The 13638-nt window shown below is 43.0% G+C and overlaps 1 protein-coding gene across 1 annotated transcript in view; it reads left to right on the forward strand.

Moving 5' to 3' along the window:
• LOC119015205 (NLR family CARD domain-containing protein 3-like) overlaps positions 1 to 7376 on the forward strand; it is a 30160-nt gene extending 22784 nt beyond the window's left edge. The window contains exons 10-12 of the mRNA XM_037090997.1: positions 6099 to 6145; positions 6272 to 6668; positions 6699 to 7376. Of these exons, the coding sequence (XP_036946892.1) occupies positions 6099 to 6145; positions 6272 to 6668; positions 6699 to 6876 (622 nt within the window). The 3' untranslated portion in view covers positions 6877 to 7376. The remainder of the gene's footprint in view (positions 1 to 6098; positions 6146 to 6271; positions 6669 to 6698) is intronic.
• The last annotated feature ends 6262 nt before the right edge of the window (positions 7377 to 13638 follow it).

The following is a 13638-nucleotide window of genomic DNA, read 5'->3' on the forward strand; positions in this document are numbered from 1 at the left end:
TTGTGGATTAATATCAGGGTTACTATTAGTTATACGGAGCTGTTCAAGATCCTTCAGTTTTTCTTGCAGGTTTCAAAATGTTTGAGCTCTTAACTTTTTTGATATAGCTGTCCTGGCTATGATTTTACCCCTCAGGACAGCCTTAGAAGCATCCCACAGTATACTAGGATTAACATCGTCATTGTCATTTTCCTGCAAATATATTCCTAATTCTGTCACCATTGCAGCCTGAAAATTAGCATCATTTAGGAGTCCAGTATTAAGCCTCCAGAGTGTTTTACGCTGTCTACCCTCAAAATGTACAGTTATGTAAACCCCTGAGTGGTCAGAGAGGTCCCTCTGGCCTATTTTGCAGTCTTTGAGTCTATGGATATCTTTATCATACATAAAGAAATAGTCAAGTCTTGAATGAGTTGCATGCCGTCCTGAGTAGAAAGTGTACCCAGGATCATGTCTATGAGTGGTCCTCCACACATCCTTCAATCCTAGTTCTCTTAGGGCCCTATTTATTAATTTTTCAGAACAGTTCTTTTTCCTGTTAATATTAGTTGTATCAACCACAGGATTCAGAGTTACGTTAAAATCCCCAGCACAGATAATCGTTCCATATGTCTCTAATGCAATCAAATCAAAAATTTTCCTAAAGAATGAAGATTCAGTCCCAGGGGGAGCATAAATGTTAAGTAGTGTCACTTCCTTCTGATCTATTTTCCCCTTTACCAGGATAAACCTCCCCTCTTTATCTTTTATTTCAGATATGTATTCAAATGGGGTGGAGTTTGAAATTCATGTACAAACTCCTCTTGTTTTCCCTTTCCTATAAGCTGAAAAAAAAGCATTCCTAAAACCAAGCTTCTTCAATTTGTCATGCTCAGTTGTTGTATACTGCGGTGCCCGTTGTGTAGTGAACTCGCATTCGGGTTAAGGGAGTTTGGAAGCGTATTCCGTGTTCCTTCAAAGTCTTCTTAACAGGGGCGTATTCCTTTCTCTTCTTCTGGACAGCGTCAGCATAGTCATGATCAAAAAACACTCGTTTGTTGTCGTAGTTTAGACCAGTCTTCCAGGCTGCATGGAGTATGCTTTCTTTAACAGAGAATCGCAGAAAACGAACCACCATGGAACGCGGTGGGGCATTCTTAGATGGCTTCGGTGCTAAGGCTCGGTGTGCCCGCTCTATTCCCAGGTCACTATCCCAGTTAGGGTCGACAGCTTCCCCGAGTTGGGTCTTTATCATATCCACCACGAATGCTTTTGCAGAGGTGCCCTCCGCCTCCTCAGGAATACCATAAATTCGGATGTTATTGCGTCGTGAGTGGCCTTCCATCTCAGTCACTTTATCCTGCAGTGCTCGCTGGTTAGCCAGTAACTGAGTGAGCGCACCCTTAACTCCAATGTCCCACCGCTCTGTACTGGCCTGGCTCCTCTCGATCTCTTCAACCCGCTCTGCTACTCCTTCTAACTGACCAGTCATATCTTGCATTTTTCGGTGTATTTCTGTCGTGAACTCGTCCATTTGCTTTTTAATGTCCTCCCTAAAACATTTACGGAATTCCAGTAGCTCATTTTTTAGCTCCGTTCTGAGAGTATCCGCTCCAGCAGTTACAACTGCACTTACAGCTCCCCGTATGGTGCCCAAGCTTTCGCCTTCCACATGGCCTCCATCTTGTATTGTTTCATCGTCTCCAAACTCTTTCTCCGTGTCTCGTCCAGCAAGCGTGCCTCGTCCCTTTTGTTGTCTTTTAGGTCTTTCCCCGCTCATTCTTACGACTTGGTTAATGAAAAGTAAAATGAATTATACCAGACTGAGCGAGAAACTTAATGCTGATACCAGAGCTCTGCAGTTACGCTACCATCTTCACTAGCGCGCCACCGGAAGTCCCTCTGCAGCCACAGATGTGAGACTCTGTATCTGGATTGTAGATGGTTCAGTGTCAGGAGGTCTGCTTTGTTTACTCCACCTCCAGTTGGTCAGTTCAGGTCAGGTGAAAAGGCAGCATAGCTTGCCAGCAAGCCAATAGATGATGGGAGTAAGTCACATATGTGCAAGTTATAAGCAAGTCTCAAGTCTTAACCTTCAAGTCTCAAGCAAGTCCCAAGTTACTGTGATCAAAATCAATCAAGTCAAGTCAAGTCATTGGTCAAACAAGTCACAAGAAGTTTGTATGAATGTATTCTTCATATCTGTAGACGCAGTAAACAGAAGAGGGTGGTTCATCAGTAATATGATGTAATTGCATAGTTGATCAATTTTATATATTTTTTTCAAACCCATGAACACAAAAATAAGACTAGATTAATATCAGCCCTGAAACTGTACCATCCTGCACATCCTGACAGCTGAGAATATTACTCTCAGGTATTGCCCCCCCGCCTCTATAAAAGGAGGCTGAAAATCACAGGACATGTCTGTTCTGTCCTGAAATGTGTGTTTCTCTTCTATAAAACACATCCTACATCTCGGAGGCGACGTCTTTACACATACAGACACTTCTCATTTCAAACGGGGCAGAGCTCTGTGGGAAACAGCAGGAGAGACACAGACACAACACCTGAGGGAGAAGCAGGTCCGCCGCAGACGTGCACGAAAAAACAAGCGTGTCGCACCGAATGTGAGCCGGTACGGTGTCCTGTTGGTTTGTGAGCGCACATAATGCGCGGCTACATTTAAAACAATGGCTTTGTGCGCACTGAAGACGCTATATCTGAAACACACACATGCTTTAACCAAGACGACGGCCAAAATCACTACATGCACCACGTCATACAGTGGCTGAGGGCTCAATATGCGCAAAAAAAAAGAAAGAAAGAAAAGCCGAGACTTTCGAATCATCTGTGTCAAGTCTAAGTCAAGTCTCAAGTTATGAATGCCAAGTCAAAGTCAAGTCGAGTCTTTCATCGGTATTAGTCAAGTAAGTCTCAAGTCCTCAAATTTGCGACTCCAGTCCAACTCGAGTCAAGTCATGTGACTCGAGTCCCCCACCTCTGGTTACGAGTGAAGAGAGGAAGATAAGAAGAAGAGATGAAGATCAGCGACCAGGAGGGTTTTAGCACAAACACTAAAGTTTCACCACTTTCTTCAGACTAGTTTAGTGCCTGTTCAAAATGTGCCTGTCTGATTTCTTGGCCTCTGGTTTTGCTGCTTGATGAACCGCTCATGTAATCTACTTCACACTCCAAACTAATTAAAAGGGTCATCAAAAGATTAACATTAAATCTTATCTCCACCATGTCACTGCTGTGTTATGATATTAATAATAACAATAGACTCTCTGTGTCAGATGTCTGATCAGAAAATACTTAAATTCAAAAGATTTCTGTGACACATAAATTAATTTAATCACTGAACAGTGGCAGCTCCTGACAAATTTCTCAGGGGGGAAACTGTTCTGATGATGACTGAGGTGACCCGTTCAATGGGAAAATTAATAGGCAGCAAGTCAATTGCCATATATTTTTATTTTCTGGTCAACTTACATAACAATACCAAATGTAACAGCTACAGGGAAAAGTTACATCCAGGAGTGTTCAGCAAATAAAATGATCTTGGCTCTACAAATGAAGAGCCACAGAGAGAATCTGTGAACATGGACGGATACGCTTGCTTTACCATTAATTACAAAGGGGACTACATGTAAGTCAAAAAAATATGTATTTATTTATAGTAGTTTTTTTTTTAAATTCCAAACACAAATTCCAAAGAGGTAGTGCGTTGAAATTGCTCAACATTGCACAAACAATATGGGCCTCGCTGATTTCCCCCCTTGGTAGAAACTTGTTTGATGGTTAAATTTGGTCTGGGAGCTCCTAATTGTTTTTGTTGCCAATTTATCTTCGTTACCACGATGACTTTAAGTAAAATGACCAAGTTGCTCCGCACACTTGCCATTCTAACCTTGAATGTGACTAGCATTGTTGTCACTGTTGTTGATGTAAAGAGCAAATACAGATCAGGCCTGTACAATAAAACACAACAACAACAGAGCAGCACTTCCTCACAACATGTGAAAAGTAGAAACATATTAGAGAAACACATGTTAAACATGTAATAGATTACATGTTGAACATGTAATAGATTACATGTTGAACATGTAATCTATTACATGTTCAACATGTAACAGATTACATGTTAAACATGTAATAGATTACAGAGGGTTTGTTGAGCCAGTAGATGGAGAAACATGAACAGTCCTACTAGTGGAGAACCCAAAGAGCTGTGATCCAGCAGCAGTCTATGTTCTGCTGCCACAAACTGAGGGACAGTGAGTGACAGTCAGCTGACAGTTGTTCATGTTATATGTGATGACACTTATTATTTAGTGTTGTGCTGTTATTGTCAGCTTTGGTTACACTTATATCTATGTTGTGTTTTCATCTACTGTACTAGTCTTTACACTACAGTGTTCTTCTTCTTTTCTTGCTTTGGCAACATGTTTGTGTGACATCGTGCCAATAAAGACATTTTGAATTTAGAAAAGTAAATAAAAAGATAAATGTACATTGTGAATGTAGCCTGAGCCATGCAGTGAGAATAAACAGGACATGTAATATATATTTTAACAGAACAGATGTGCTCAAGTTTCCATGTGAAGAAATAAAGACTTCACTTCAGACGATCTCTGACTACGACATGAAATATTCTAAAACCTCCTCTGATGTCCTCCAGTGTCTCTGAGCGTACTTCAGCTAATTACCCACCAGGGGGCGACACTGATCCATCACAGACCTGAGAGCACAGACGGAAGCTGTTTCTGTCTTAAACGTTGGTTGTTAAATTGAAACCTGTAATGTAGCCGGGCCCTAATCTTGTGTTTGCAGGAACATCAGGTTTACTAATGGATGAAGTGGATCAGGTCCGTAGTGGCTCCGACCTGCTTTCTCTTCAGGTCTCAGTGTTGTGGTGCTACCGGGCCATGTGAAATCAGCTCTGCACATCTTGGAGCTGTTTTCTTTCAACACTTTAATATAAAGTGCTGCCAAACTTTTGATGACTTGGCTCGAACACTTTTCTCCTCTGCAGCGTTTGTAGTTTCTGTCGCCTCCGTGGCCGCCGATATGTTGCAAATGTGTAATGGAGCCGATTCAGAAAGGAGACGGTGCAACTCTGAGTAGCTTCCTGTTTCACTTACTGCAGTTCGCCTTTGGAAACCAGACCTGTTGCACTGAATGTGTTTTCCTGACGTATCTTCCTCTCTTTGTCTTTGACTATGAAGTGAAGCAGCTTGCTCTGTGCCACAGCGCCTGCATTGTAACATAAACCAGCTAATCCACCATGAAACTGGTCAGACACTATTTTTATAATTGTTTTAATTGGTTTGTCGCAGCCCTAAAATATTCTGATATAGAATTTAAATGGCCTCTAACATGACATGAAGTTCTCATCACAGTAACTATTACTGCTGTAATATACATCAGATATCAATCCAGCACCAAACTATAGTCACATGAACATGTCAACACATGAAACCATGAAACTGTTTCTATCACAAACAGCTTCAGTGACACTTGTGAGGTTCTGGAGGGAAACAGTCTGGGAGTCTCTGTCACTTGGTTTTGTGGCAGAGGTCGAGAACCAACGTCCAATGTTTTCTGATTGATTTATTACGTATAAATTGTATTTGTGTCTTTGCACAGTAAAACAAAGCAGCAGAAACACAGCAAGAACAAAAAGCAGACTGTGCAGCTGAGATTCAGAAAAGCCCTCCAAGCTCCAAACAGGAATCGGACCTCAAAAGTTCTGACATCCAAATCCAAAAGTCCTATAATATAGAAACATGAGCACAAGTTGACACTGGATCAAACAGCAAGCGTCAGGTCGCCCACAGGAAACAGCAACAACATCCAATAAAATAAAGAGGAAGTGATAAATCCAACAAGAGGTTTGTGTGTGTTCTCAGATGTTGTCGTCCTCTTTCACACACACCAACATCCTGTGGCTCACTCTCAGTGTGTGAGGAGAGTGGCAGAGGTGAAGAGGTTCAGGGAGAACAGGGAGAAGCAGCCTGATGGACAGATTGTGTTTCTGTGTATGAGAGTCATGTCATGTCCATGTTTGCATGCTGAAAGAGGATGTGCTGCTCTGACCCCCCTCCTCCTTTCAGGGTGGAGCCTGCTGGAGTCCAATGGTTGACACCAGGTCTGAGGAGATGTGAGTGTCTTTTTACTGTCATACATCAAAACACTGTGACATCACTCATTCACATCTGTGATGTCATCATCACACTGATGACACATTAATAACTGCAGCTGTGTCGTGTTTTTTTCTCTCCATCAGATTCCTGTGAGCTCACAGTCGACACAAACACAGTCAGCAGATACATCAAACTGTCTGACAACAACAGGAAGATGACATATGTGGAGGAGGATCAGTCATATCCTGATCATCCAGAGAGGTTTGACCCCTATATTCAGCTGCTGTGTAGAACTGGTCTGACTGGTCGCTGTTACTGGGAGGTCGAGTGGAGAGGAGATGTTTATATATCGGTGAGCTACAGAAGAATCAGAAGGAGAGGAGACAGAGATCACTGTGTGTTTGGACTGAATGATCAGTCCTGGAGTCTGTGGTGCTTTGCTGTTGGTTGTTACTCTGTCTGGCACAATAAGAGAAAAACAGTCTCCTTCTCCTCCTCCTCCTCCTCCTCCTCCTCCTCCTTCTCCTCCTCCTCCTCCTCCTCCTCCTCCTCCTTCTTCTCCTCCTCCTCTGGTAGAGTAGCAGTGTATGTGGACTGTCCTGCTGGCACTCTGTCCTTCTACAGAGTCTCCTCTGACTCACTGATCCACCTCCACACCTTCAACACCACATTCACTCAACCTCTTTATCCTGGATTTGGACTCTTGTGGACCAGTCCTGGTTCCTCAGTGCGTCTGTGTGGTGTTTAGTGTGCAGAGTCTCCTCCTGTCACAGAAACATTGTCAGTGCTGAACAGTTGAGTCTGTACAGGATCACAATCACATCAATCTTTCAGCTTCTTGTAATAAATTCATCATCAACTTTGTACAAAATGATTCAAACTGATTGAAAAGATTCTTCATTTACATTTGAAACTTCTTCCATTAAATTGTGGAAATTGCGTTGACTTGTACTTTCTGTCATGTGTTGTTTTGAATTCTGGCTCTTGTTCCAATAAAATCCACAACTATCAGTGAAATGTAAGAAACAGAAAACATCGACTCGTCTGCAGCTTTAATTGTAAAGAATCGTTGTGAACAAAGTTGTAAATGGACAGTAAAATCTGATCAAATGTACTCGACACTCCACCTGAAACACTCTGACTTGTTTCATGTGTTTCTAATGATGAAACTAAAAGTTTGATGGTGTTGGTTAACACATGTAATTATGTCCGTAGTGACAGAGTCATAAACTGCACAACATCTCTTCATTTCTGTCTGATTATTATATGAGAAGAAAACACATTTGAATGACAATCATTGTGTTTCTCTCAGTGTTTTGTGGCTGTTGAAGTCCGGCTGTATTTTCAGGACGTTTGTTGGATTTGAATCTGGTCCGTCAAACTAAACAGCTGTGAGAAAAGTCTTTCTCTGTCTGAGCCGGTTGGCTGAAGATGTTTGGAAGTCTGAGAGCCGGATGAAATACTGAAACACTTTCAAACTAAACTGTCCTGATGAAGTTTTTAAACAAGCGCTGAAGAGATTTGAGCTCATGTTTGATGCTTCTGAATGTTGATGTTCAGAGCAAAGAGTCCAAAACTTGTACAAATTGTTCCTTTTTGTTTAAATGTGACTTTGTTTGTGAAACGATCAGCTGACGAGTTTATAATCAGACTGAAAGGTGTCGCACAGCGTCACTGAAATGTTTCTCCTCTGCTGAAGTAGCTGAATATAAAAGTCTACTTGTGTCCTCATCATGTTGTCTGTCAGTGTGGAAACTGTAAATAATTCATATTGTTTTCATGCTATATTAAAGGAACCAGAACACATGAAGTGACATGTAGTGTGCTGATTTGACATGTGGACCTCCAGAACCTCGTCAGATTGTCCCGACACATTTTAGATGCTTCCTGTGGTCGTTAACAATCATTTACAACAGTTTGACGACGTGTTGCAGAGACAGTGAGGTTTATACTGAACCAGTCTGTAAGAGGATGATGTCATTATTCTACAGACGCCACACTGTGACATCACTGTGACATCACTGTGACATCAGGACTTACTGCACAGGGAGAAGTTAAAGTCCTCAGTGTTTCTGTTGTAAAATGAATGTGAACGTTTGAACACTCAGACAAAACACGACATCTGAAGACCAACAAGTAATCGATTACTTTAGAAAGTAACTGTGAGTGAATGTAAACTTGTTCAACAGGAATTCACAGGAAGCAGCTCGACTGACAAACACAGAAGATCAGCTGAAGATTTCATTCAGCGTGTTATTGATCTGACTTCTCTGTCACCAGACTCCCTTTGAAAAACACTAGATTTAGTGAGTTTTTGAGGTAAAACAATCTTTTAAACATTATGAAACTCTTTTGCTGACAGATTCTAATTCATTGTGTCCTTGTTGTAAATTCAGCATCAAATCAGAAGCTGAAGTTGTTTGTCTCCTTGTAAAAAGTGTCAGTTTGTGGCAGCATGTCTGTACCAGCCTGTCTGCTTCTGTGTCTAAAGTGCTAAAGTCTTACCTGCCAACATTGATCAGATGTTTGAACACACTGTTTACACTGATTTCACCATTTACACTCCATTTATGAAAGAAGAAACATGTCATTGATCTAAACATGTCACATGTTACAAAGACGCTAAACAGGAAAAATATAGGCGACTTCTCTGTCACCAGACTCCCTTAACAAATGTGTCAGTTTTGTACAGTGTCGCCAGGTGATCGATAATTATCTTATTTGTACGATAATTTTGCCCTCTGTACGATGTACGATCAATAATCCCAAAAAAGGCCAAATATCCGATAATTTGACCATTCCGTGAATGTGTGGTTGTCTGTCGGAGTTTTTTTGTGAACCCTGAAGGCATCTGTTTCCATGTGACACGTTTCCAGCCAATCGTGCTTTTCTAAATGTGAGCTACGAGTGACGTACACGCGTTTGCCTCAGAACAACGGTCATGATTGGCTGAATAGTCCGCTGTGCCCGCCCCCCATGAGCGAGGAGAAGAAGAAAAACAAAGAAGAGAAGAAGAAGCAGAGCCGTTCTGGAAGAAGCGCGGAAAAGAAACTGAGAGAACCTGGAGAAGGAGGAGGAGGAGGAGAGGCTGAGAAGACGGCGGGGCAGAGTCGAAGTGAGCAGCATCGCCTACAAACTATAGAAAAGAGCGGGAGAGCCAGTTCGCCGGCTGGTTGAGACCTGTTGCAGGCTCGGAAAGCAAAGCTGTCTGCCGGTGCTGAAGACAGAGCTGGTGGCCCAATGAACTGTATTAAAAAACACAGCAAATCCAAAAAACACAAAGAGAAAGAATCCTGTGAACGTGTGTTTTCCAAGGTAAATCTAATGAAAACAAAACCACCAAACCGACTTATCACAGGCGCCCTTAATGGGCTCATGCACACATCAGAGAGTGTGAAGATGGCAGGTGGATGTGCCGGTTTGAAGCCAACAACCACAATGCTGCGGTCCATGACAACATGAGATGTAAACAGTAAGAGGACTGCCCCCACCCAGCAGGGTGCAGCAGACTCAGACAGGGACTCACAGCTGGAGACTGAACCTGAAGGTGAGCAGCATTCATTATTTAATGAGCCAGCTGATGGCCTGAACTGTTTCATGCACATGATGAACAGGGTTCTAGTCATCTGCCATGTAATGTAACATGTCATTAATCTAAACAGTAGTCTGCTCTCCGCTCTTCTTCATTTTATCCAGAAAACTGCCAAAGGCGGAGACGTGACGTGACGCAGCCCGGACAGCTGATGAAGCCCGAGGCGATCAGGGCTACACACCACTTAGTGTTTGTCCACATTAGATGTTGGACTTTTGCTTCACTCGGAACAAACACCTGTAGCCCTTGGCCTGTTGTCTGCTGTGCTTCCCTCTTTTCCAGGTTATTATACAGCAGGTTATATATGCACTTTATTTGAAGTTATAAGCTGCTAGCAGGCACTTTGAAGTTTCCATAAGTGCTGTTTTTGTTGATTTTATTAGCTGTTGTCATTTTTGAGGACAGAGACATGTTGTTGCTCTGAAAATAAAATGTAATATGTGAAGCCAGATCTTTATTTTCTTGTCAGTTATCATGAATACTGTTTCTCTTTGTCTCTCTGCCTGTTAGACGCTGTTCAACACTAGAGTGACTAAAGCGCATCAATAAACTTGTTATTTTGGTTATGACGGCTGTCCGATCATTTCCCTCCAAATACGATCATTTGATGTCTGTGGTACGATAATCCTACATTTCCCAGCTGGCAACGCGGGTTCAGTGAGTTGTTGAGTTGGAGCCACTTTATAAACTGTGTGAAACTCTGTCTCTGATGCCATCAAACTATCAATCAGAATATAATGACAAATCAATTTGCTTCACAGTAAACTTCATGATTTTAATAGGTAAATTCCACATCCACAAGAGTAAATTTTCCAAGTCCCTCCCAAACTTTAATGTCTTCACAAATGAAGATTCCTTGAAACTGTTGCCAAATAAGAAAAGTGAGCGCACACTATTATGCCTAAAGTCATTTTCACGTACCCCCAAATAAGAAATGCCTTATATACACTAATTTATTTTATTTAAATTACAACTATTATTTCTATATTAAGATTTTTTAAAATCCTTTTTATATGTCTGTCACTCAGTGCCTGTTCTATCTGAATGTACTTTTTGCAAATGTTAAATAAAAACTTTCATTGAAAAAACAAAACAAAACACATTCCAGTGTGTCCTCCTCCTCCTCCTCCTCCTCCTCCTCCTCCTCCTTCTTCTTCGTTGGTTTGGGCAGCTCCTCCTGCTCCATGCTGTCTCTCTGCAGAGCACCAACAGACCCAACACATATCTGCAGGGGCAGAGCGCCCTCTGGTGGCTGCACACACACACTGCACTCTTTGCTCTCGTCCTCCTGTGAGCTCAGCAGGTGAAACCAGGGCTGCAGGTTTTCAGGTCGTGGGTGGAAACAGTGAAATGTGACAGAAACAAAGAGCGTCAGTCAGATCTGTTAGCTCAGTGTGATAGAAGCCTGGTTAGTAGTCCGGAGGTTGCGGGTTCGAGTCTTCTTTGGCTTCAATTATTATAATAGTCCGATTAAAAAGCTGAAAGTCACCAGCGTCCAGAGAAGACGTCCAAATGTGAAGTGGACCCTGCAGTATGGTGGGTTCAGTATCTGACTGGCAGTCGGAGACATCAGGATGTTGGATTTGTTCTATTTGACTCTGTGAAGAGACGCAGACGTGGAAAATTCAACCTTTGGTCTGACAGACAGGAGGAGCCATGCCGGGACTCGAACCCGCAGCCTCTGTACATGAGACGCCTGCTCTACCAACTGAGCTAAACGGCACACCGCTCTGAAAAGCTTTGAAAACAAAGTGTAGACTTCTAAGAGTTCATCCCACTGAGTTATATTGGGGCTCTGCTGGAGAAGCTCTGAACTTGTGCAGGTCACAGTGTTCACATCTCAGTCATCTGAAGAATGAATGAAGGTGCATTTATTCACTTTTTCTATTGTTGGTCTGTGTTCCAACAAGCCTCTGTGTGATTGGCTGCAGGTGTGTGTGAGGGACTTCAGGTTGTCCAGGGAGCTGATTGGAAGTCAGAGTTTCAGGGCGGCTCCTCCCAGTTCCTGTAGTCGTCCCTGACCGCAAAGCTGTCGGGCGTTTTCAACACTTTGCCACTTTATTATTGAGCCTTTGTTATTTTTGCTGGTGATCCTGAGATTCCTGGTCTTCCTGCTGAGTTGTTGTCAGTAGTTTTAACGGGGGGTTTGTTACGACCCTCATACATGTTTCTGTTTCAGTGACCCTCTGTGTGATTGGCTGCAGGTGTGTTTCCTGAGTCCAGGTTGTCCAGGGAGCTGATCCTGTTCCAGACTGCCAGCATGTTTGCTCGTGTTGCAACGTGTGTTTTTGAATAAAACCATTTCAAGATAAATTATGAAGCATTACGACATTCACATGTATAAAAATGTTTGTAGCATGCGGTCCAGGGTCACAGCATTGTTCAGGTGGCAGGAGACTCGACCCCCTCCAGCCCTGGTTTCACCTGCTGAGCTCACAGGAAGCAACAAGCAAAGAGTCTCTCAGAGGTTTCCACTCCTTCTTCTGAGCAGCAGCTTCAGAAAGAGTCCGGCTCTTCAGACACTTTTACTGGACACGTCTCTTCTCTGAGCGCTTTCAAGGTTTCATTTCTAAGCGCTGGACTTCAAAAGCCAGCGAGCGTCCTGAGATCAAACTGTGAGCTGTAGAGTGTCCACCTGAGCTGCTGATCAGACAGGTGGACAGCAGCATTCAGCTCTGACTGTGTGTTTGTGTTTGTCTTGTTGATCCTGGAGAAACTGCATGACAATAAAGCTTTGACTGACTGATTGTTTGAATCAGTGAATTGAGGCGTTGGAACTCCAGTTGTTCAGAGAGAATCAGACTCCCCCACAGAAATGGAACGTTCCGGGGGCCGGCCGCTGCAGCAGCCAATCAAGCCACCTGCAGCCTATAAAGCTGAGCTGCTGCCACACAGTCAGTCTTTGGTTCCTCAGTGTGGCGTGCGTACCTGCTCAGGTGAGTGATGTCATGACTTGGTGTTTAATGATCATTATGGTCGACTGTCACGTCTGATGCACTTCCAGTGTTGCTAAAGAGCACGTTGGTTAAATCAAACTAGAATTTACAGTCATGAATTTCCTTTGTAAAGTCACCAGTCTGAGTTTGTTACTAATTATTTCTGCTTGTTTCTTTTACAGGAAACCTAATGAACCGTTTCCAAATCATCACGCTCAATCTTCAATAAAATAACTGAACAGAACCTGAAATCCTGAACTTTTGACTCTAACAGATCATCTGTGGTGGGTTAGTTTATCTGCACCTCCAACAGTTTGCTCCACATTATATATTCATGAGTTGCTGTTCACAGCAGACGTCACCTGGACAGTCGACTCTAGTTGTAAACCACGTTTGACTGCACGTGAGCTTTATTCCACAATAATACTGCCTCACCGTATAGGGAGAGTTTTTACTCCACAACAGGCTGAGTGCTAAATGACTTCAGAACCGGCTGACAGACCATCCAGTCTGATTTAAGTGTATTTTTAAAGTTTCCACAGCAGCAACTTCCATGTTCCAGCGTGTGAATGATGAAAAGGCCGAGAGGATTCATGTACAGACGGACGGCAGCAGTCCAGGACAATTCTAACAAATGTAGAAACAGGTGACAGAGGAGCACAACAGTTTTGGGAGTTGCTCCTCTTTGTCCTCACAGAAGCTGAGATGAGCTGATTTCTTCTTCTGGTCCTGTGTGCAGGTGAACCTCTGGTCCAGCAGCTTCTTGCTGTAGTAGATCTGCCAGGCGAGCAGCTGCACAGCTTTAACCATCAGCAGGTACGTGGGACACCAGGCTCAGCTGGCTCGTGTCACTTTCTACAGCCTGTAGTGTTTCTGTCTGATTCTGTCTGCATTTGATTTGTTTCAGACGTTCAGAGGAAACGCAGCCCTGTACCACGAGAAGAGGGGCCGACCCCGGGACCAGCTGACGAGGCCTGAAGGA

The sequence above is a fragment of the Acanthopagrus latus genome, chromosome 24, assembly GCF_904848185.1.
Source record: "Acanthopagrus latus isolate v.2019 chromosome 24, fAcaLat1.1, whole genome shotgun sequence".
In the NCBI taxonomy this organism is placed as follows: Eukaryota; Metazoa; Chordata; class Actinopteri; order Spariformes; family Sparidae; genus Acanthopagrus; species Acanthopagrus latus.